Source organism: Opisthocomus hoazin, chromosome 23, assembly GCF_030867145.1.
Source record: "Opisthocomus hoazin isolate bOpiHoa1 chromosome 23, bOpiHoa1.hap1, whole genome shotgun sequence".
Taxonomy (NCBI): Eukaryota; Metazoa; Chordata; class Aves; order Opisthocomiformes; family Opisthocomidae; genus Opisthocomus; species Opisthocomus hoazin.
This window is the reverse complement of record NC_134436.1, coordinates 10,772,857-10,795,584: the sequence shown is the minus strand read 5'-3', so window position 1 is coordinate 10,795,584 and position 22,728 is coordinate 10,772,857. Positions and strand designations below refer to the sequence as shown.

The 22,728-nt window shown below is 38.9% G+C and overlaps 1 protein-coding gene across 5 annotated transcripts in view; it reads left to right on the top strand.

The window, feature by feature from the left end:
• The window catches only part of GABRG2 (gamma-aminobutyric acid type A receptor subunit gamma2), a 70,884-nt gene that overhangs the window by 45,323 nt on the left and 2,833 nt on the right, over window positions 1–22,728 (top strand). For 2 of the 5 annotated variants that reach the window (XM_075442222.1, XM_075442224.1), the window contains exons 7-9: window positions 17,876–18,028; window positions 20,022–20,227; window positions 22,099–22,122. In XM_075442222.1, coding sequence (XP_075298337.1) covers window positions 17,876–18,028; window positions 20,022–20,227; window positions 22,099–22,122 — 383 coding nt within the window. Of the gene's footprint in view, window positions 1–17,875; window positions 18,029–20,021; window positions 20,228–20,766; window positions 20,832–22,098; window positions 22,123–22,728 lie in introns of all 5 variants that reach the window. The other 3 variants (XM_075442225.1, XM_075442223.1, XM_075442227.1) reach the window with 3 other exon arrangements.

Here is a 22,728-nt window from a genome sequence, read left to right as displayed (position 1 = left end):
ATGTATGACAATTGTTAATATGCCTATCTGGAATGCAGTGCCAGAGGTACTACCCATGCACAAAACTTAAAATACAAGATAAAAATAAATTTAAAGGAAAAAGTAGCCTTTCAGAAAAGGGCAATGAGGAGCATTATTTCTGATATGGCAAAGCTGTAATTCTATAATTCACTTACTTGAGGAATGCAAACTTAGGGGATACAAACTCTTTTTTCTTCTAGATATAATTTTTATGATAGTGGAATTTTAATCCTAGATCAGGGTTGCTAGCTGATGGTAATACAACTAAACAACAAATAAAATGTTTCATGTTGAGGGCTGCTTGGAGAACTTCATTTACACGTGTTCGTATTTTCAAACATTCACTTTGCTTAAAAAGGTGTTCACATCGAGTTGTTAGGATCAAGAAAAGGGAGGAAACTACATCAGTAAAACATGTATTTTTCAAAAAACTACCATCAGTCACCTTCTTTCAAACTTATTCTGCTTCTAGAAATAATAAAACGCTTATCATCTGGCTGGGAACTGTTGGGACGCAATTTGAGAACACTGCTGTCATTTCCACAGTAAAAACTGAAAGTTATGACAAAAAACCAAGCCTACGACTTCTCTTTTTCACTCTGCTGAGGTATTTTAAATGCTCTCTTGGCTCTGGCTACTCTTTCTCTCCCACCTGCCGTATGTGCATATGAAGGGCAGAGCGCTTGCTAGGGAAGGGGGCCAGCAGAGCCGAGCCAGAAGGGAGGGCTGCTGCCGGGCTCGGCGCCGGGGAGGAGGAGTGCTGCGTTCGCCTGCTGGGAGCCGTGGCTTCTTGAAGGAAACTGGGTGGCATTTCCATACCCACATCCCTTCCAGGAAACTTGAGTCCCTTCAAAGCAAATATTGTTTTGTTGGGTGTAAGAAGTTATTGTTTACAATTTTATTTCTTTGCCTCTTGTGTTTTGATTATCATCCTCTCTTACGGCACCTAAGGTAACATCACTACTGTCTCGTGGAGAATCTCTGTAACAAACTACACCTGCAAGATATGAATGACTACTGCATCATTTCTGCATCCAACCTATCATCTCAACCCTGAAGTCTTTTATGATAGCAACCCCCACAGAAAGATAAATGCGAAAAGGCATTGGATGACTCTTTTGAGCAGATTAACCTTTTCTGGTGCCTAGCACCAGTTGCAGCCTTATCTCTCTGTGGCATTACAAGCACAGCAGCTGAACTTCTAAAACACAATGCTGGAGACCTTACAGAGATCCAGCTCCCAGTGACTTCATGTTACATCACTGATGTGTAGGGTACACTCCAGCCTACGTGGTAAAGCCCAGCCCACAGCTCCCTCACCATGGTCCTGTGGGACTCCAACCGCATCTTTCTCTGTGTGCCATGAAGTGTTTCAGATCCAGAATAGCCAGTTCATTTTTAAAAGCTTTCCAGGATATAACATTTTCAAATGTTAAAGGAGGAAAGACTTAAAAAGACACAACCCACGCGATTCACAGTGTTATAACCTCACTTTTAAGAAAAGATTAAGAGGTTGCACTTCCTGGCCTGAACACATACAATGTGATGGTATTCACACTACGACGTCAAATGGAGATTCCCGGAGGAACCTGTTATGTAGTAGCTGTGAACATTATCCTGAGTATGTCTATTTGAGAAATAAATAGTTCTTCAAAGGTCTTCTCTTGAAAAGGGCAAGCCATTTAAATACCTTGTGGGATTTGGACTAGGGTGATTACATACACCTAGAAGCTCTACCTTTATTCCTGCAAAGCTGGTAACTGAAACTTCAAGATGGTATCTGTAGTCTTTAAAGAACTTTTTTTACATCCTGAGTTTGATCTGTTTGACTTCAAATGGCAATACTGGTTATAAATTATTCATGATTCATAGCTGTCTCTTCTGAGACATGCTCTTCAAACTAAGCATCCTCTTCATCTCTGTTCTTCCCTTCAGGCCTGTTGCATGCAGGCCTGTGGCCTGACTTTTGATATTAAGCACAATTTCAGAACATCATCTCACTGTTTGCTGTTTTTCATGGTTTCTCTCTCACTATCTCCAACACCTTCAACTTTAACGCTACATTTATTCACTATTTTAACCATGACCTAGTTCCTTCTCCTTCAGTGCCTTTATTTCTTCCTGTTCTCCGATTTAAAAAAAATCATTTCTTTCCCTTGCTAATAGCTAAAGACATTCTGTGTTTGACAGCTTCTTTTTCTTTCCTCCAACAGTTTTACTTTCTACCTGATGTCAATAATATCCTCCTAGAAAGCTCAAGAGGTTAAAAATACACCCAAACACATCTGCCATCTCCTTTCTTAGCATATAAATAACTGTTCTATTAGAGCCAGTATTTTCCATTTCATTTCCTCTCCAAACACACGTTAGACTACTTTGCAACACCTACTTTTGCCAGCAGATGTTTCTGCTGTTACATGTTAGCTGTGATTGTGAACAAGATTAATTTGCACATTGCTGAAGGTTTGCACCTGGCTTCTGCAAGACAAAATGCTTAAGAAACCAGAAACAATTTGGAATCTGCACACTGAGCAGGCACTGTCCTCGGGCAAACCGACAGCAGGAGAATGGGGATACTGTCTATCTCTCAATCACTCTTGCACAACAGCCTTTCCTAGAGGAATGCCTCAAATTGGAAAACAAATATGTTTGTTATATTTTTATTTTAAATTGTTCTTATTTTTAATAGTCATAGACATGAAGTCTGGAGCACTCTTTTCCAGGTAATTTGGCACTCTCTCACAGCAATATTTATCTACTTAAGAATACGGAACAAAATGATTCTGAAATTCTTCCACATTTCTCATTGGAAAAATACAGAGTTTAGAGGTAAATGGTTTTCCTAGATGTTATACTTTTAAAGTATTGTTCTAATAAATTTCAGATGTTGACAATAAAGAAAGTTACTCTTAACCAAGTGAACCCAAATATAGATCCAGATTCTTCGCATAAAAATTATTCTAAGCTTTTGTGTGTAGGATTTATGATGCTATAAAAGCCTTTTAAAAGTCATGTATGTATGACTGTATGTAATATATTACTTATGTATGTAATATACATGACTCCATGTCATGTATATTACATAAAAAACGATCTTTTATAAAGTTCTGTTCATGAAGTGTTGTAACTCCAGAGCTCTAAATCCTAGTAGTCACCAGCTATCTTGAGGCAGACGCACACCTCCCTGAAACGTGCACATTAACGGGAGTAACGTGCTCCAGCACAGCCATTTGCATCTACAGCAGGCGAAAAGCACAGCTCACGCGGGAGAGGATGTACTCGTGTGAGACAGCACGCACTGCTCAGCGAGTAGGTGGGCAACAGATATACATTCACCGAGACAGAGAAGGCTGTTCTCATCCCCTAGACCATGCAAGCTGAAGAAAAATGTTTTCTGCTTTTGTGCAACGTAGACCTGTGTAATAACCAAACACAGCACATTTTTCAGGATTCCTATGCTTCAGATTAGAAAACCGATTTGTTTGGAGTCACACTGGTTCTCTTAGGTCTAAAGGTGCTCTTCCAACCAGTTCAAATTGGGTTTACTCTGCTATAGAGGAATTTTACTGACCTATCACTATTGTCACTGTAAAATGTCTGGGGGAGGCACTCAGAACTGGAGTAGCTTTATAGGTTACAGACATAGGTGGGAAGCTTCCTTGTACTTGATAGTCTAAGAAACCAGTACTTGTGTCAGGCAACTGTTTCTAAGGGTCATTCTACCAGCGTCCATGCCTCAAAAGAAGTAATAATTTCATTTATAAACAGTAATATGGCACTAGATGTAAGCAGAAAAGAAAAATTACCTAGCCCACGAATGAGCAGTACTGCTGCTGGGAAGCCGAGAGCTGCTACGTTCAACTGCAGGTTCAGAAAGGCATCATACAACATCAGCAGCAGCAGCACAGGGCTCCCTTTCCCCGTATACAAACAGACCATATGTTGCTACATACAGATAGTGAGATTACCCTGGTAATTACTATTAGAATAATAATAAAAAAACCCCAATCCTTTGATTAATAGTGAAACTTCACAAATAGCTACAAGAAGTGTATTATTCTTCTCCCCTCTTCCTTTGACCTGATATATGATACATATACACAGATATGTTCAAGACTCATTCAAAGAGCAGCTCCTCCTGGAGTAACCAACTTACAAGTTCATCTGCTGATGCAGGTGAATACTAAGATACACACTGGAATTCCTACAGAAGTACTAGTATATCTTAAACAAGAAGTCAGCATTAGAACTCATTTCCTACTCTCTCCGCTTCTCCTCCTCTTCTAATTCTCTTGCTGCCTGCGTATCTGGATTAACAACAGGCTTCTGAAGAACTTCATATGTCAACCAGTAGAAGAGGAAAACTGATTGGGAGAATTCTGCAAGCTTTTCAACATTGAAATTCTTTACAATAAAACCATGAATTTCTAAGCAACAGAATTATCTTTCGCTATGTAATTTCATTTTAAGTCAATATTCAACAGAGGCAAATAACAGAAGCTTAAAATGCACTTATGTTTTGCTGCCAGCTGTCTCTCTCCTCGATAAAAGAAACAGAAAATTGTGGACTGTCTCTCTCAATGGCATAATCACTACCTGGTTTATGCACTCACATTTTAATTAAGTACTAAATGAATGATTTGGTTACCCTTCAACTACAGGGGGTATCCTGTAAGAATCAGCAGTATCAGGAAGTTGAGAATTACGATAATCCTTCAGGAACCAGTACCAGGAGGTTGTTAGCCAGATTTGGATATGGACAAGTTTTTCAGTGGAAGGTGCAGGGATCCAGTCCTAGATGACACTGAAATAATCTAATTCTCATGCATCTGTCACCTTTAATACTCTTATTTTCTTGTAAGCCCCAGTGCATGAAGGTTTTTCTTCCTTCCATAATTGTTTTCTGAATTTTCTTATCATCTGTAGGTGTTACCTGGTGTCCATATTGTATAAAAAACTTATTCAAAGCATACAGCCTGCTTTTTTCTGGCAACCCAGAAACATGGCAAGACATGAACATGGCAAAACTGCATGAAGTTTGGTTTTTACTTTCTATTTTAAGAAAAAAATGTCTGGAAAATTGTGGGAAGTTTCAGACCTGATCCTTATAGAACTGATTACGGGCTCTGATTTTAAATAGGAAAATCTATGAGTTTATTTTATTTTGTTTCTTTACATGACCATGCCTACATTGGTACTTTTTAATATCACCAGAAACAAAATAATAAAACATCTTCAAGTTTCATTGGCTTCTCACACAAAAGAAAGAATTATTATGTAAGTACAAATAAATCATAAATACTCTGTAATTAGGCAAAATCTGATTTTTTTTCTTGTTTTCAACCATGCCCATTAAGTATTTCCATGTAAGTTTAGAGCAGAACCTGCCAGATCTTGTTGAAGCACGTAGCGTGCACTTGTTCTAGAGAACTTCCATGGGAGGAAAGCTGGGTTGAGAGAAGAGAAATTGGTGTCCTACAGCTCTACAGCTGTTCGGTGAGAGAGCTGGAACTAGACCCGAGACATCTTGCCTGCTGCTTCGTTGTCCTAATCAATAATCTACAGTGCTTCTTTGAGATATTTTGAGGCTTTCTTGTTTTCCAACAAGCCAGTTTACTTTTTACTATGTATCTCTGTTGGGTTCTTGTGCTCAAAGTTATATTCCTTTACTACTGAGCTGCCCTAGCTCTCTGAAGCCCCTGACACTTGGTAGTTGATCACACTGAGCTCTGAAGAAAGTTGGGTTTGATCTGTACTACTTTTGCTCCTTGATGTCTTGCCTTCCAGGATCTCATACCTGGGTGAGTTTTAGTCTTTTCTTGGTTACTTAGATTGGTTTCCCAGGGGTTTATAACTAAATATTTGCTCATGAAATCTTCTAAAATATTTAAAGGAAGCCAAAAATAAATGGAATTGAAGTCCTAAAAGAGAAAAAAAAAATAATAAAACAGTGCTGGAAGTCGAGCAATAAAGCATGTTGTATTCCTCCCAGCATCCCTCAGGCTCTTTGTTTATGGTACTGCCTTTCCAGTAATCTCCCTGTTCATTCAGTGGAAGTGAGATGCTGCTGTTCAAGTGGTACTTTTGTGTATAAATATTTCTTCTGCTGGGGGCTTCACACAGAATGAATCTGTGAAATCTGTAGCTCCTCTGCAGAACATTGCCTCCATGCAATCATGTCTTCCCTCCTCTGGGAGGAAGTAGAAGAAAACATCAAGTTTTATTGCAGCCTCGGGTTATGCAATACTGTCTCCTGGCTCTGAAAATAACTGGAAACATCAAGATCTAAGATTAAATGTACTGTATCTTCAAATTCCTCTTCTCTCAGAGTGAAAGGCTTTCAGAGGAATCCAGAATAACCTTTGCCATGCAAAACAATTTTCAAAGATGTAAAAGCAAATCTGAGAAGTGGCATTTGGTGAACTACATTAGTCCTGTGTAGGCACTTCAGCAACCAGGACATAACACAAAGCTCGTTAAACAGTACTAATTTCAAGGGAGACTTCTAACATGTCTGTGAGTCTGTTATTTAGACCAAAAATATTAAATACTTTCTTTTCTTCTGTTGTGGTGTTCTCCAAATAGGCCTGTATCTATTTTTCAAGCACTTGTGAAATCTTGGGAAGCCCACAGTACAGCACGTAGCTGGCATGTGCGTTTCTTGTTGAGCCAATACAGGAGTAGTTCTGTCCACAGACTCACCCACGGACCACAAACAGAGCCCTGCAACAGCTCAGATGAGACGACATCTGGGAACTGGTCTAAGATCTGAGTCCCTTTGGGAGCTGTCTGTCCCTTCTGACTGACCATTTGCTTTTAACTTTGTTATTTCAGGTACCTAACGTTAGCAGGATTTCACCTAGGCCTCAAAGTGCCACCTTTAACTTCATTCACATTTTGATATCTTACATTTATCTTCTTACCCCTGGAGTTACCCACACTCCCTCTTCACACCAATCCTTTGCACAGGTGTCTAGGCAGTCCAAATACGTACACTCGTGATACGGTGTAAATGTTGTGCTTTACCACCCGTGTAAAATAAAAACAGTCACCGTTTTGTGCTTTTTTCCTTGATGCAGACTGCTGAAAATTTCAACATGATAAAATTTACATAGTTTTGACAATTCTTATTTCATCACCCTCATCATGTGTTTGATCTAAAGTGCCAGGGATGTGGTGTACTTCATGCTTTGAAGTACAGAAACAACCCAGTTATTTCCGATTGCCCCTGTACCTAAGAGCAGGCGGGGTTGGCTGTCGCCAGCAAGTGGGTATGCCATCTGGATACCTTGAAATGATTGAAATAATAAAAGATATTTCTTATTTGCTCATGTTGGTGATTTCGCCATATCTCATAACCTTTATTATTATAATGACAATAGGTCAATTCTTCAAAATTAAGCAAGTCCTTGCTTTAAACGTGCACGGAGCCCTTAGATATAGGTGTGTAATTTTTTGGAAGCAGACAGCTTTTCCCTAGGTATTCAGAGAACAACCAGACACCCAGAAGAGCCAAAGGCACAGGATCCTTGGCTGTGTCAGGCACAGCAAGATTTCTAACAGAACAGCACCCCAGCAGGTTGTGTTGCCTGGAAATTGAGGCGCTCTGTTTTCTCATGTTACTTGAGATTTCCGTTATCCTCGTATTTTCTCACCTCTTTGTTCCAATTTTCTATCACAGTAAGTTAAACAGGTTATTTAGAAGCCTAACCACTCCTAACCATTCAGAGATGAGACGCTGAGCTTTTGTCCTGGGTTGATGCTTCCTAGGTGGCAGGGGAGTGGGAAAGGGAGCAGAAGGTTCTATAATTTGCAGATTTACTCGCTGGAGCATAATGGTTCACTCACAGCAGTTGCAACCTATTACATCATGCTGCTGCCACATCTGAACACTAATCGTGCACGCTAAAAATCCTCCTGTGTCTGCTAATGCCAGTGTAGTAGCTTAGCTGTCTTCAGAAACAACCAAAATGATTAGTTGTTTGTAATTATGTCCCAAACTAGGAAAAAATCACATGTAAATATATAGGACCAGTAACGTTCATTTTTGCTTCAAACTTCTAGTACTCACAGATGGAACCTTAGAAACAAACACAGCTAAGTTCACCTTCAATCCCTCAACACATTTCCACATACTGACATTTTTCAGTGACAAAAAATTCTTTGGGTGAATCTCATCTCTGTGAATTCAAAGGGAAGGTGGGAACAACAGCAATAGATTTTAATTACTGTCTAGTGTCATTACATTCTTTCCTTCTATAATTAGAAACTAATGAGAAGTGGAACACATTCTGTCAAATGAACTGTGAGAACAGCACTTCAAGTGGAATGAGTGGCCAAGGACCAAACAAAATCCAGAACTGTCAGGCAGAAAGTCATGCCATACATAAAGAAATTTCATTTGCTTGGATGGCTGTAATGATTCATCTCATTTTGCAGGAGTTTCATCAGCTGGGGTTGCTTTTCACACAAGCATAAACTAACTCCACTTCTCTGCTCCCCCAGGAAATCAAGGTGTTTGATGTCAGACACATTCACATGCAGACATACACATTACCCTTTAAAAACAGAAAAAAAAAAAGGAGAAAATCTCCTCCCATCCCCTGCCCGCCACTCTGCTGTGCAATGTAGTTAGGATTCATCCTTTGGAATGTAAATTGAAAACCAGGCTTGCAGTTATCTGAATCCCAGAGATAATCTTGTATAAATGGACCACAGTGCAAGCGTTGTCAAAGTCTCCGTACTGTTTCACCGCATTACATAATCCAGCTATAATTGCAGCTCAGAAATTGGTATTTAGAACTGGGGTGAAATCGCTTGGCACGGTTGCTGTGCTGTATCGGCAATGACCATGCATCGCCCCATCCTTCATGCAATGCCCAGACAGAGCGAGTGCCAGCCGCCAGGTAGGGAATGACACCGCGTCCAAGTGCCTCAAGTCTGTAGCGAGCAAATCTCCACAACGCCACGGCAGATTTTCTTTCTGTATTTTATTTCTCATCGTGACTTCCCTGTGGCACAAGAGCAGTATTTCGCTGCTAAACCTCAGAGGGAAAGATATTGTTGAGCATTTTTGAAAAGGAAGAGACTTATTTTTTGAAACTGTCTGGCCCTCATGCATTCTAAAAATGAATCAATGAAAGAACAAAACCTGTGAAGGACAGAAATGATGAAAAGGCGTTTGGCAAAGGAGGAGATAATGAGAAGGTCTCCTGGTCGGATATCTAGGTGACAGCATTCTTTCCGATTTTGCCTTTTCCCCGGACTTTTCATTCCTGGCTGTGGACATCAATAAATCTCAAATATCAGCTTCTGATCAGCACTGTGATCAAATTTCTGTCCTGTCTTTATGAAAATTCACTCATATGCCCAGTGATCAAATACTTGAGCTGAAATAATTTTCCTGTGAGATATGTAAAACCATATTGCACTGGAGGAGCTAATATCACCTATCCATGTGTTAAATGACCTAATTCAGAATTACTGTTTCGTTAGTACTGAACTAGACAGACTTAAGAACTTTCTGATCTGTTGGAAGAAAAAGAAAAAACACACATCAAAAATAGGTCACTTCCAGTTTTATACAAGAGAATATTTGAATAGGTTAAACCTGAATCCTCATAGAAACCTGTGTGTTTAGAAAAAAATATTATGTTTTCCTCGTACCAGTGTAATAGTGCAAGACACCTCATGGAACCGCGTGCTCCGGCAGACTCAGTACCCTCACCAAGACAGTAAACACCAGCAGACTGCCAAACACAGACCCTGTCATGGCAAGCAGAGAGATGGGGACAAAAGCCCCATGAAGATGCATCAGGACATATACACCAATCTTCAGCTCTTTACATGATTTTTTCATCCTAGATTAGAGCTGCACTGTACAGTGTAGCCCCCAGTCTGACACTGGCCTGATGTGAGAGAGGGAGGGAGGTCTGACTCCGGTCTCCCGTTCTCCCCGGTTCCTGTGAGCAGTAACCTGCATCCAGCCGCTGCCGGGCAGAGCAGATGCCAGAGCTCTGGTACCATCACCGGTTTTGACATGAAAAAGAAAAGGCTTTCTCCCTATTTTACCTTTTTTTTTTTTTTTTTTTTTTTGGTCTTATTTCTGCACTCATAGCAGTTTTTGGGTAACCCTGCTGCCCTCCCGTGTGCCAGAGGGGGAAGAAGGTCGCACAAAGTGAAGGAAACTGGTTGTTTCACAGGCAACGTCCTGCAAGCTCACCAACTAGTTATGTATTATTACAGAATATCTGTATAACAATGGCACCAAGCCTGGCTCTTCTATAAAGGAGGAGGATGCATTTAGGATCCTTTTTGTCCGATTTGCTACTATTTTTATAGTCAGTATTGGTCCAATAGGTTGGCATTTTAAGAGCTAGAGAAAATTAGGAGTTCATCTAGAATTGGCAGGATTTGGTATGGATGTCCAGCCCAGAAATGTAAGGCACTGAACTAATACACAGCAAGATGCAATAATGCCACCTCTAGAAAAATAACAGATGTTTTTCACATGCTCTAGAAATCTAAATATTGTAGACTTCGCCAATAAACTCTCTGGGTCTGGGATCATTTTGTTTTCCATGTGGGTACATCATGAAACAAACTGGTCAATGTTTAAAGCCTTTCAGTTCTGTTAAAATATTTAAGCCATTTTTTAAACTTTTTTTTTTTAAATCCATCATGAGTATTTTTTTTTAAATACAATTAATTCAGAGCAAGAGTTTACTTCGTGTACTGGCAACAATGAGCTCAAAGCTCCTATATTAAATGAGGCATTTATAGAAATCACATGTTATGATTTTAATGGTACTTCCATGTACCATGACTAAAGCCAAGAAAACACGTCTTTTCCATTAAACTACTATTTACCTACTTGTTCTTTTAAAAACCCCAAAGAGTGCTAGCTGTGATCTCTGCCTAACAGCAAAGGAGGCTGTTGGCCGTGTTACCAGAGAGAGAGAGAGAACGAGGATGTATCTATTAGTTATTTATGAGAAAAAGAAGATAAATTCTGCTGCAACGGTTGTTCTTCATTAACAATTTATGCAGTTTATACTCATTACTTGTAGCACAAAGGTGATGTTACCTTGGTAATATTTCTATCATACAAAAGTCCGTTTAGCTCTTACAAGTGCTCCTCTATTAACAGAGCCATAGAAGTCAGTTATGTCATTTGAGTGTTTGTATAAACACTCGATGGGGAGAATAATTAGAAATTTTTAAGATTCAGTTTTCCTCTGGCAGACTTGCAATCTCTTCTCATTTCTATTCTGAGGTGACAGTGCCCTCCTGTGGCACGACTTTTTTTATTTGCTTTTTTTCCCTATACTCCATCCAGAAAAATAAACTGGATAGGGTTTCCCATATTTAAACAAGTCAGTTACTTATGTACTTGTTTATAGGAGTTAATTTTGAGAAAAGATTCCATTTCTACCTATATTTTTATATGGTTCTCCAAATAAATCTTTCGAAAGTTCTCGCTCTTTTCTGTGTGGTTTCTATGCAAAATCAGGAGAGAGAAACCCACTGGACATCTGGACAGCTGGTGCATGCCTGGGTCCATACGAGTGACCCACACTGATCCTAGCTGCTAGTCATTCGATCAGTCCTTAAAGAACAAGTGATGGCCTGAAATGTTGGGAGTTTGGCTCATACATTTTTCTTTTTTTTCTTGGCAATTTCATAAATCTGTGTAGTAGAAGAAAACTTCAAGTTTTAAAAATATATAATAAAGATACTTTGTAGCATTTTTCTGCCAGTTATTGATTCATCCTCAATATTCTTTTACATAATGTATTTTCTCCACAGACTTTTACATTTCATGTATAAAAAGTGCTAAATTATAAACATTATCAGAATTACTAAAATACACTATGAGTTTCTCACTACTAAACACCAGCAAAAATATTTCAGGTAACCAAATACTCCCGGAAAATCCTGTTCAGACCCTGGGACAGAACACATCCAGTTCCCAGGGACAAGAGCTCCATGACACCGTGAAGTCAGCATAAGGCGAGGAGCTCCCGTGCTGTATATTTTCAGCACACGGAGAAATTCTGGGGGTTTTGGGTGGTGGGCTGTACAACAGAGCCAACAAAGCCTGCGAAGAACAGAGCCATCTCCACCACCCACCTGTTATTGCTGTGCCCTCCACAGTGGCACGGCGTGTAGTTTTGTAAGAAACAGAGCTAGCACAGGGCTAGTCAGAATAAAGTCTTCTTAGAAACTCTCAAAAAGCTTCTTATATCTGTGGACACGTGTCTACACACACATTGGTTGTTTTCAGAGTCTTTTTACTTAGCCATGAAAGATTTTCACAGAAATGCCAGTCCTTCACCTAACTGCACTTCCCTGTTCAAAACTCCATCTATTGAACAGAAATGAAACACTGAAATTCCACACTCCAAAGCTACCTATGAGGAAGAACTGAAATGCCACATACAAATAATGTGAGCAGTTGGCCCATATATAATTTTTGCAGCTCTTCTGCAATTCTTTTAATAATTTCAATCTAGCAGTGCTCTAAACAACAGAAATGAGAATCTCACAATAGTAAGTGTGAGACAATCACAGCTAGAAGTGTTGCCACCTGAGCTATAATTAAGAGACCAATTTCCTGGGATGTTAGTAAGCTGCTCTTTTCTCCAGCATTTGTACTAGCTTCCAAATCACTTCTGAGTACAAATTAGAGGCTTGTTTCCCCAGAACCTTACACTTTGCACAGTCACTTAAACACGCATAAAGAGAGTGGTAATGGGTATAATTTCCCATTCACTTTGCACAGGTATAAATGACTCCTCAACCGGGAAGCAATGAAGGATCACACCCACCGTGCTGATTAAATCAGCTAAGTGCAGTGTACTTCCCCCCGGCTATGCTTCCTTGCACGACTAATTCCTTCCATTGGAGCTCTGGGACTTTGGCCAGGACACGCACGCAGATGGTTCCTCAAATCAGGAAATCGCTTCCCCTACTGTCTAACAGAGCCTGTGTCCTGGTACTCAACTTCTGCACCACACAAGTGTGCGGGAGGAGGAGCTTCCAGCTGCCAAAGCTGGCATAGACTGCTTTGAGTCTGTCTAAATTCGGACGGCGTGGCACTGTTAGAAATAATACCCTTTGTAAGAGCTTACTAAGGTCATGATCACCAGACACTGATGGGATGCATCTCCTTTCCAAAATACCTCCTACTCCTGAAGTGACTTAGGGCCCGTGCACTTTCCCTGTGCACAGCAGGGATTATTGCCACCAAGAGAAACCTGCACCCTCCCATTGGGAGCAGCAGGACGAAGGTGCTCTGGCCCAAGTCAGAACCCTGCCCTGTGTCTCGTCATCTTCCAGACATCACTGGCAGGAACATGCGTTTAGTAGAAAACATGACATGAGTGTTTATACGGGAGGATAAACATGACCCGGATGTATGCCACTGAAAAAACTGCTTAACAGGTTATCTTATCTTCAGATGAATAATACTGTGTCTATCTATATATACAAAAGTAGATGAATACAGGGGAACAGGAGAAATACGCATATTCATATATATAGAGAGAGATGAGGTCTAATGCCATAAGTATGATTGATTCTGTTCTTCAATGTAGTAAGATTATTTTTTCCAGGGAAATTTTGTATTTCTTTAAAAAAATAACATTATCTAGGTATTATTTTCTAGAAAGATGTAATAGTTACATACACCTTAGATTAGGCAGCAGGACTGTAAGGTCTCTGGTGAAAGGCTAAGTAATCCAAAATCACCTAATTAGGCTACCAAATGTTAAGTACTGAAGTATGTTGTCTTACAAAGATACCGCCAGGTTGCATTATCATTCATGTCTAGAAAAATCCAGAAGTATACTAGCCCTCCAAACAGCAATCTGGCAGTCTGAGAAGCTTTCTTGCTGCAGTAGACGATATTGGATAAACAAGAGTCAGAGCTCAGAGAAAGAGGATGAAATAATAATGAAAAGATTATCAATTTGCCAGGCAAGGACTAATGAATGACATTGTGCTAAGTATCAAGTCTGGCCATTTTTTACTAAAATAATGTCTTAGCTTGACAGTTTCATGCAGGCATTGCACCAGGAGTGAAAAATCACCTCAGGCGTAGAGATAATCCAAAAATAACAGAGAGTATTTAAACCAGTCACAGCTGAAGAGCAGAGAATTCCCTGAAGAGAGTCAGAAAAAACAAATGTGGACAAAATTCCATCATTAAATGCGTGATTAAAGCAAAGTACTGTCAAGTCCATGTTCCACAGAGGACTTCACACATTTTATGTTTTGGGGGTACATGTCTGGCAACTGATATTGAGTCCAAAATTGCACATCTTTGGTCTTGCGTTACTTTGTACGCTCAGAGTACTTTTCTTACTCAAACCCTCCGAAGGCCTGCTGTTACAGCACTCCGACATCGCCTCGCCTACGCCAGCTAGGCACTACCAGCAAGATGCTTCTCTGGAACATCCTACCACTTAGCCCTGTTTTTCTTAATGCTTTATTTACAATTGTTCACGTTACTTCAAGGCTAGAAGAGATATTCCATGCATTACAGAAATATTGGCTTGCCTTATCTTGGAATTTCCTAGCTTATATTTGTTATTCTCACTCTTACCTTGAAAAAAATCATCAGTACATCTCACTTCCCAAAATCCCAACCAAGCAAGGTAAGAAGTAAACAAAACACCTCTCTGCAGTATTAACATTATTCCTTTCTTTAGGAAGATTCTCTGAAATAGTGGAGTTTACTCCACAACAGAACAGCGTCTGCAGCACCAGCAGGCTTTCAGATATGAAAGCAACATGCAATTTAAAAGAATTTATGCATCCTTGAATGATTCTACAGGCAGGTCAACTCCACAATGCCTGGCAAGTTATAATTGACACTGAAGTTTTTAATTCCTCTGATTTAACTTCTCCATTAATAGAAACCTTAAAGCCCATTTAAATTATATATGGTCTCTTATCTCCTTGAGTTTTCAGGAAAAGGTGTCCCATTCTACAAGGCATGAGAAGCAAGGTCTGCCAGAATAATTCTGTGGATCACTTCTATAAATGTCAGGAGCTGATACAGTGTTTCCTACGGATATCGTTGTGGAGTGTTCTGATTTTTTTACACGCATACAAAAAGGAAAGCAAGCCTTTGCATAAAGGCAGGTGCAATAACAGTTGCGAGGGTTGAACAAGATCTAGAACAATTACATCACTTTTTAATTTTTTGGAACATGTTAGCAGACATACGCTGTTCTAAACATAGCTGTTTAAGAAGTCCAGTATTTTAAAAAAAGCAGAGGGAATTGTGTTCATTTAGATACAAACTATTTCCACCTAGACTGTCTCCAGTTTGCGTAGCAGACGCTCTGTGACAGGACACTGCCGTTGCTCTGTGGACACGGGTTGTCCTCTGCAGCGCATCTTTGGGATGACATAATTCAAAGGAGTGTTTCATTGCTGCTGAATGGGCCAATGCCTTTACAAGTTAATATTTTAACAGCTCTTATGCCTTACATTTTTAACAGAAATATTTTTATCTTAAAATAATGAATAAAATATTGCAAAAATATTATTGTAGTACCTTACTACATAAAAACCACTCCTCTTGTTAAGGGAAAAATCCAAAGAAGTCTCCATGGAGACCAGATGATCACACCAAGCTTTCCAGAAAAAGCATAATAAAACAATGTATGGGGAAATGGTCTATAAAACAGAAGGATGAGTCTACCCTCTCTGTATAAATATATACATACACACGCACACACACATCTGGCTTGGTTTGCACACGCTGTCACTGAACAAGGACAGCGCATGAGTCTCTGCACTATGCTGTGGTCTCGCTCATCCGGATTTCTCTGTCTGCTCAGCACAGGTGCTGAGTTTTGGATTTGACTCTAACACCTGTAAGAAAGCATTGGCTTTAAATTCTGATATTTCCTGTTCTTTTGAATGAAAGATCTACAAGGCAAGAGTGCTAGAACTACTAAAACAGCTGGGCAAAAAGACCTGTCCAGGTAGAGGACAAAAATATACGGGGAAACTAGTTACCCAGGATCTGAAATATCTGTTCAGCTACTCCAAAAGAGACTATGGCAGTTGCAGCTTCAGAAAAAGAAGCAATAACAGAGAGAAAACATCTAATTTTTAAATTTCAGTTCTGAGCTAATCTTTTGTACCTTTTAATGTTCTCATTTGTGTTCAGGTTTATATTTCACCTCGTTCTTGTAATTTTTTATTTCAGTAAAGTAGTATAATAACACTGTGCATGAAAAGAATCTTCTCCTTAAAGCTGTTTGCATGGAAGTAATATAGCTACTGCTTAAAGTAATCTCTACCATTAGCACAGCAGGAAAAAAACCCCAATTTTCTAATACCAACGCTATTAGTAGCATATATGAAGGTGAATGAATAATTTCAAAAATTAACAAAACCATCATTTTTCAGGAAGTTAACACATGATCCAGAGAAATGAAACATGAGTCATACTGTAATTTTATGGCTTCAGTTCTACAGTGTTCCTGATTAGTGGCATTTTATTTAGTGGTTTTTTTGGCTTTTTTTTTTTTTTTTTTTTGGTATATGAAGGACATATACATATGATGCAAATTTACCTGTGAATTAATGGGATAATCAGATTGTAGTTATTAAAACTGATTGCTCATATTCAGCCATATCTGCTTGTAAACCACACATACATCATTTGTTTTTGAAGTTTTTTGTTTAATTATGACATAATTAAATTAAAACCAGTTAATCCCTGGGATATGGACACTCGCATTAACAAAAATGCAACAAAGAAGCACCAGCTGAAAAATTATCTCTGAAGTTTCTTCTGTGACCAAGTTCAAAGGGATTATTCTGGGGGAAATTAAAATTTTAATTATGCCTGAAAACAGAGATCTCAAAGATAAATAAGGTACTGAACTAAGCAGAACATGCATTAGCCACAGAGTCTCTTTGGTAATGCTGGAAAGCTCTCTCAAAATTTGCAGATCTATTCTGTTTCACTTTCAGACTTCTCTGGACTGCATTTCACTGAATTGCAATGAAGTCTTTTGTAGCCTGCGGTTCTGTAGTTCTTTTGCAATCAAGATTTCCCAGGACTGCTGTAATCTGAAGTAAAGATGAGAACTGATTTTATTTTTTTTTAATTTAGAAAAAAAAATATCAAAATCTGAAGCTTTGCTGCATTCCTGAATCCAGATGGAATTTACTTAATAGTTTGAGAGGGGGAAAAAAGATGGAAAAAGAATCACAAAACTATTGAATGGGAATGATATGTTACGCACACGAGCTTTTATTGGCATTTTGGAGATGTGGGTTCAAAACTTTTTAGAGGAGGTAATACAACAGAAGATCTGCAGACAAATAAAAAATTAATTACTGACCCAGCCTAGCCCTGAAGAATAGTTGAGAACATGAATAATTTAGAAAGTACATCTGAAAGCACGCCTTATTTGAGTGCAGAGTTGAGAGCCTGCTGACAGGGATGGTGACTGGAGGTTTGCTGGGCCACCATCACCCAGTTGCTGTAACAGGACTACACCAGGCATTTGCAAGCGATGAGGAAGGACTTGGGTAGAAAGCAGTCTGCTGTTCTATGCAAGGGAGGTTACCCCTGAAACGCTGAAGTACAACTTACCCAAGGGAACCTGCAAGACTTTACTTTCATACTGTGGAATATCCACCAGTTCTTGAGCTATACCAGCACGGAAGACCTTGTATAAATGGATTTGCCATCAACATATCTGGTGAATCAGTTTAACATATATACCCCAGACAGAGCAGGAAAGCCCTAGCTATTGTATAGAAATTCTGCGTTGGGTTTTTACGTATTATTCTATCTCAGTATGTTTTTGTTTTACAGGAGACTATGTAGTCATGTCCGTTTACTTTAACCTGAGTAGGAGAATGGGGTATTTCACTATTCAGACCTACATTCCCTGCACACTTATTGTTGTGTTGTCCTGGGTCTCCTTCTGGATTAATAAGGATGCAGTTCCAGCCAGAACATCACTGGGTGAGTTGTTTATTCTTCCTGCCTTTATTCAAGCATTCTGATGTTAATTGACACCTCTGCGGCTCACCAGTTCGTAAAAGTAGGAGAGAGAATTTCACACGAGCTGCCCCCATTTAGAGGTGTAGCAATTCCCAGCGAACACCACAGCCTAAACCATATTTGCCTCTTCCTTTTCACTGTGTCAGATCTCAACTCTGAGTATTGTAGTTTGCCTACAATAAAAAACTTTTGCACCTTTTCTGATGACAGCAATTTTTTATTTTATATAAACATCAAGAGGAGGGGGAACATCACTCGATAAGAGGCAGAGCAGCTTTAGTTTTAGTTGCTCTACTTCCATATCATAGTGACTAGCAACAGCAATGAAATCAATACCAAGACGGAATCAATCTTTCTGGCTGCAGCAGTGGTAAAATGGGGAGAATGTAGTACCCCGACTTCTACTTTAGGGACCAATAATCAAATGTGGTCTTCAGGCCACAAATGCAACTGAGTTTGGTGGTATCCAAAATCCTATACGTGAAAACGTGACATGCAATTAATCAGAATTAGCAATTTCTACGCATTTGGCAACTGTTCCACAAATAAACTAAAAGAGAGACCAAATTAACCTTGCTTGCACAAGCAGCTGTAGCTGTAAGATTAGCAAAGTAAAAGCATTCAACTAGAGAAAGTTAAACACATTTTCTACTTCTGCATTAAATCTACACAAGCGAGAATCATTTTAGTTTTGCCTTCTGCATTTTCACCTCTTCACAGAACTACAGCACAGAGCATGCGTGCAAAGTGGACAGCATTTTCATTCCAGAACTCCCCTGAAAGAAGCACAGGAATAGAGGACCAGTGGCTCCCATGACAAAAAGTTTTAAGCTTTTTCTTGCCTTTTTCACACCCTCTCTAAAAAGAGGTTATAAAATATGCTTTAAAGAAGTACAAATTAATAAAGGCATTCAGCCATTATTTTAAATTTTACTTAGATATTCAAAACAGACAAGTCCATCTGTTGGGAATTTGTCTGTACGACTGAGGAGGTAAAATCAGCAGTATGACATTTGCCATATAAAATGTGATTTTAACTGTTCCGATGCAACCTTAACACTCTTCACACCATAGTGCAGGGAGTACCTTTCTGAAGGCATGTCACAGCACTCAGTCATGGACCACAGCCACTTACAAAGGTCAGAAGAGATATTGCCCTGGCACCGAAAGAAATCAGTGTTACATTTACAGGGAGACTCTCCCATCCAGCTTCATATGCAAGAGATCAGTTAAATAACGAGCAGCAGATAATTTGTGTGGGCCTAGCATGTTTTGCCTACAATTGGAATGTATTTAGGCAAGAGAAAGGAAAGTTTTATTTCTTTCTGTAGCACACATACAAATCTACACGTTTTTTCCTGAAGTTCCTGCTGGATTACACCCTTTCTTACGAACTTGCATTAATTTCTACCTCATATAACAGCTGCAAGTGTGTCCCTTATTGACCCTGGTATCATTGCCCTGCAAGTAAAAATAAGAAAAACTCATTCCAACAGCCCAACATTTTCAAACTGATCTTGAGCTTACTTTGAAGGATGGAATAAAGCAATTTTTATCCTCCACCACATTTTTCGCACTCTGATACAAGCTCTTTTCTCTCTAGCTCTGTTTAAGGGTTTGAACACACAAACCCTAAAACTAAATTGCTCAATTAAAAATAAAAGCGCCCTAGAAGTAAACTACAAACCTAAAAAAAACTAAATTAAATTTCTTAGAATGACAATCCATCTAACCAAAGTATTCTGCAGCGACCACGTAAAAATGTTTCATAGCCTGTGTTCATCCCTGAAGCTCTCATTGAATCCACATTTCACCGCTTGGATGTGCTGGTTAATGTCTTTGCTGTATGTCTGAACTCCAGGCATACTTCAAAACCCATCAGAGAGGTAACTGGCAAAATCAGTTTGTTACTTGAAATAATATTTCTGTTGTTTTCTATCTATCCATCTACCAGGTATTACAACTGTCCTGACAATGACTACCCTAAGTACCATTGCACGTAAATCTCTCCCCAAAGTCTCCTATGTGACAGCAATGGATCTTTTCGTGTCAGTCTGCTTTATTTTTGTTTTCTCTGCACTGGTGGAATACGGAACTTTGCACTACTTTGTCAGCAACAGAAAGCCAAGCAAGGATAAAGACAAAAAGAAGAAAAACCCAGTACGTATCTTTTTACCAGCAAGGTCTAAAATTCAATTAGGTTTTCTGAGAGAGTATTTAAATCTCTCTTTATGCTCGTACTTTCTTTTCAGACTTCGCAATTACATATATAGTCTTCCTTTCTATTAAAAGCAATGCAAACATTCACTTCAAGAATGAAAAGCTCATGTATTATGGCTGTCTGGATGCCAGAGAAACTAATTTCTTAGAACAAGGATCCTTTTAACCAAAGTGTTCTGCAAATCACAACTCTCACCAAAACCATTCCTGAAGTCATGGAGCCAGCTCTGGCTGTGACCTTTATGGGAGGACTGTCAGTTGCTCTGCCTTAGCTTTAGCAATACTCTCTGCCATTAACCGCTGTCTGTATTATTGACATGACTGGTTTTCTTATTACCAGGTCTACAGTCAAACTTCTATATTCAAGCTACATAGCATGCCTTTTCTAACTCCCCCTTAAGCATCTGTCTCCTTTTCATTGCTTCCTTATCTTCTTTTTCTTGTATTTGATACCTCCTTTACCTACTTCTCTCCTTTAGGAAGTTCTTTGGCTAGCAGTTTACCATTTTAGAGTTGGATGCATGCTACGCAATAATAAAAAAAGGTATATAATAGCCACAATAACAAAAAACCCCACACCTTGAAATACCCTCTGCAGGGGCTTGGGGGTTTGCCCAGATAGGGAAAAAGTTTGTTGCTTCTTTTGTCTAGAACAGATTTCTTCTCGCCTTTTGCAACCGAGCTGAAAAGTCTGTTGTCTAGAACCTCTGAGGCAAAAAGAAATGGTGTAAAATCCTAGGGGGAAAAGTAGCCTAACTGTCTAGAAAAAAAACCTCAAACATCCCTGTGAAAAATGTGAAGAACAAGTGTTCTACATCAATAGAGAGTATTTCCAAATCCTTTTCAGTCATCTAGGAAATAACGATGTCACTTGGATTTGCTCTACTAAAATCTTCAAGCACTTTTGAAGTTATTCTCTTTTCGTTATAAAATACAGCACAAAAACACTACAGAAAAAATAGCAATTAAAGAGCATTTTATTACACATTATTGCTATAATTTCAATTTTAAAAGCTGTTGAGAAGTAGACTGAAATAAAAAATATTCTCTGTAGCAGATAAACAGCCAGAAAAACACCTATAAGACCATAGAGGATAAATTCTCACCTAATTTTAGCTATGCTAAAGTTGGATTTGATCATAGGCCTCTCTTTGGTCAAAAGAAAGAGGCACTTTCAGAGGGTGATGCGTCCTGGCCCATGTTAGGCTGAAATAAAAGGTTGGTTGTGTGTATGTGTGTCTTTCACAGTTAATTAACAGAGCAAAAGTTAACTACCTGAAATTTTGTTATCTCACTTAAAGACGTCCACATAAGGCAGATTACTTGTTCTTTGCATTAGTTATCTGAGAGCATTTGGGGACAAACAGAACTATAGATAACTGCCTGGATTCTAATCACAGAGTCTGAAAAAATTAGAAGTAGAATGCTCAGGACTCAGTCTGCAGGCAAATAGATGTTTTCCTAAAAAGTGTTTTTATAAACTGTGAATGGTCTCCTCTTTTATAACAGTTCAACATGAAAGACTGGAATCCCCTGGGAATATCAAAAGATCTAAATGAATTTCGGTATCTTGTGTCTTTGGCCCAGATGTAGTTATAAGGCAATGACAAGTCAAAAACGCGGGGGTTTCATACTACAGATACTTGTTTGAATTGCTATTATCCCAACCTCTCTATAAATTTGGTTCTTTTTGACTTACTATGTTTTAGAAACATATTTTTAATTTACATTATTTTTGTCTCTTTCTTTCTTTCCTTTCTTTAATTTAAAACAAAACCTTCTGATTCTCTTTTCTGTCTACAAAATGAAAGCTTCTTCGGATGTTTTCCTTCAAGGTATAATGTTTTTTGGAATGGAAATTCACTGCATGCGACTGCTGAATTTAACTATTAGAGCTTATATGAGAGTGGTGTTTTGTTGTGGTTTTTTTTTAATAAGACATCTAAGCATTCTACTCAAGGTAGCCTCCTAATTAAGTAGAATGGTTACATATTTCTAAACAGTTTGTAGAGTTGATTCAGCAGCCCAAATACTGATTCACTATGGTTCTGAACTTGCCTAAGTTCAACTGACCAATGTTACTGGATCGCATGAATTGAGAGTTTAATGTTAAAACATTTCCGCTCCTCTGTTTCTCAATTTGCCATGGGATCCAGTATCACCAGCTACACCAGAAACCTGCAATACACCCTTTTAGAACTCAGCTCTGACCTGCCTTTTAACCTTTGTGATTTCACTCCAAATTATGAAACCAGGTCTGTTCTGATGTTGACCTGAACAAAATTCAATGTTACCATCAACTACTCAAATGCTGTTCCTTACGCATAAAAGTCAGAGTTTTGAAAGGGCTTAAGATGCATATATATTTTTAATGCTGTCACTTGATCAACACACTCTTAGCAAATAAGCAAATATATCTAGCTACGTTCCACATCTAAACC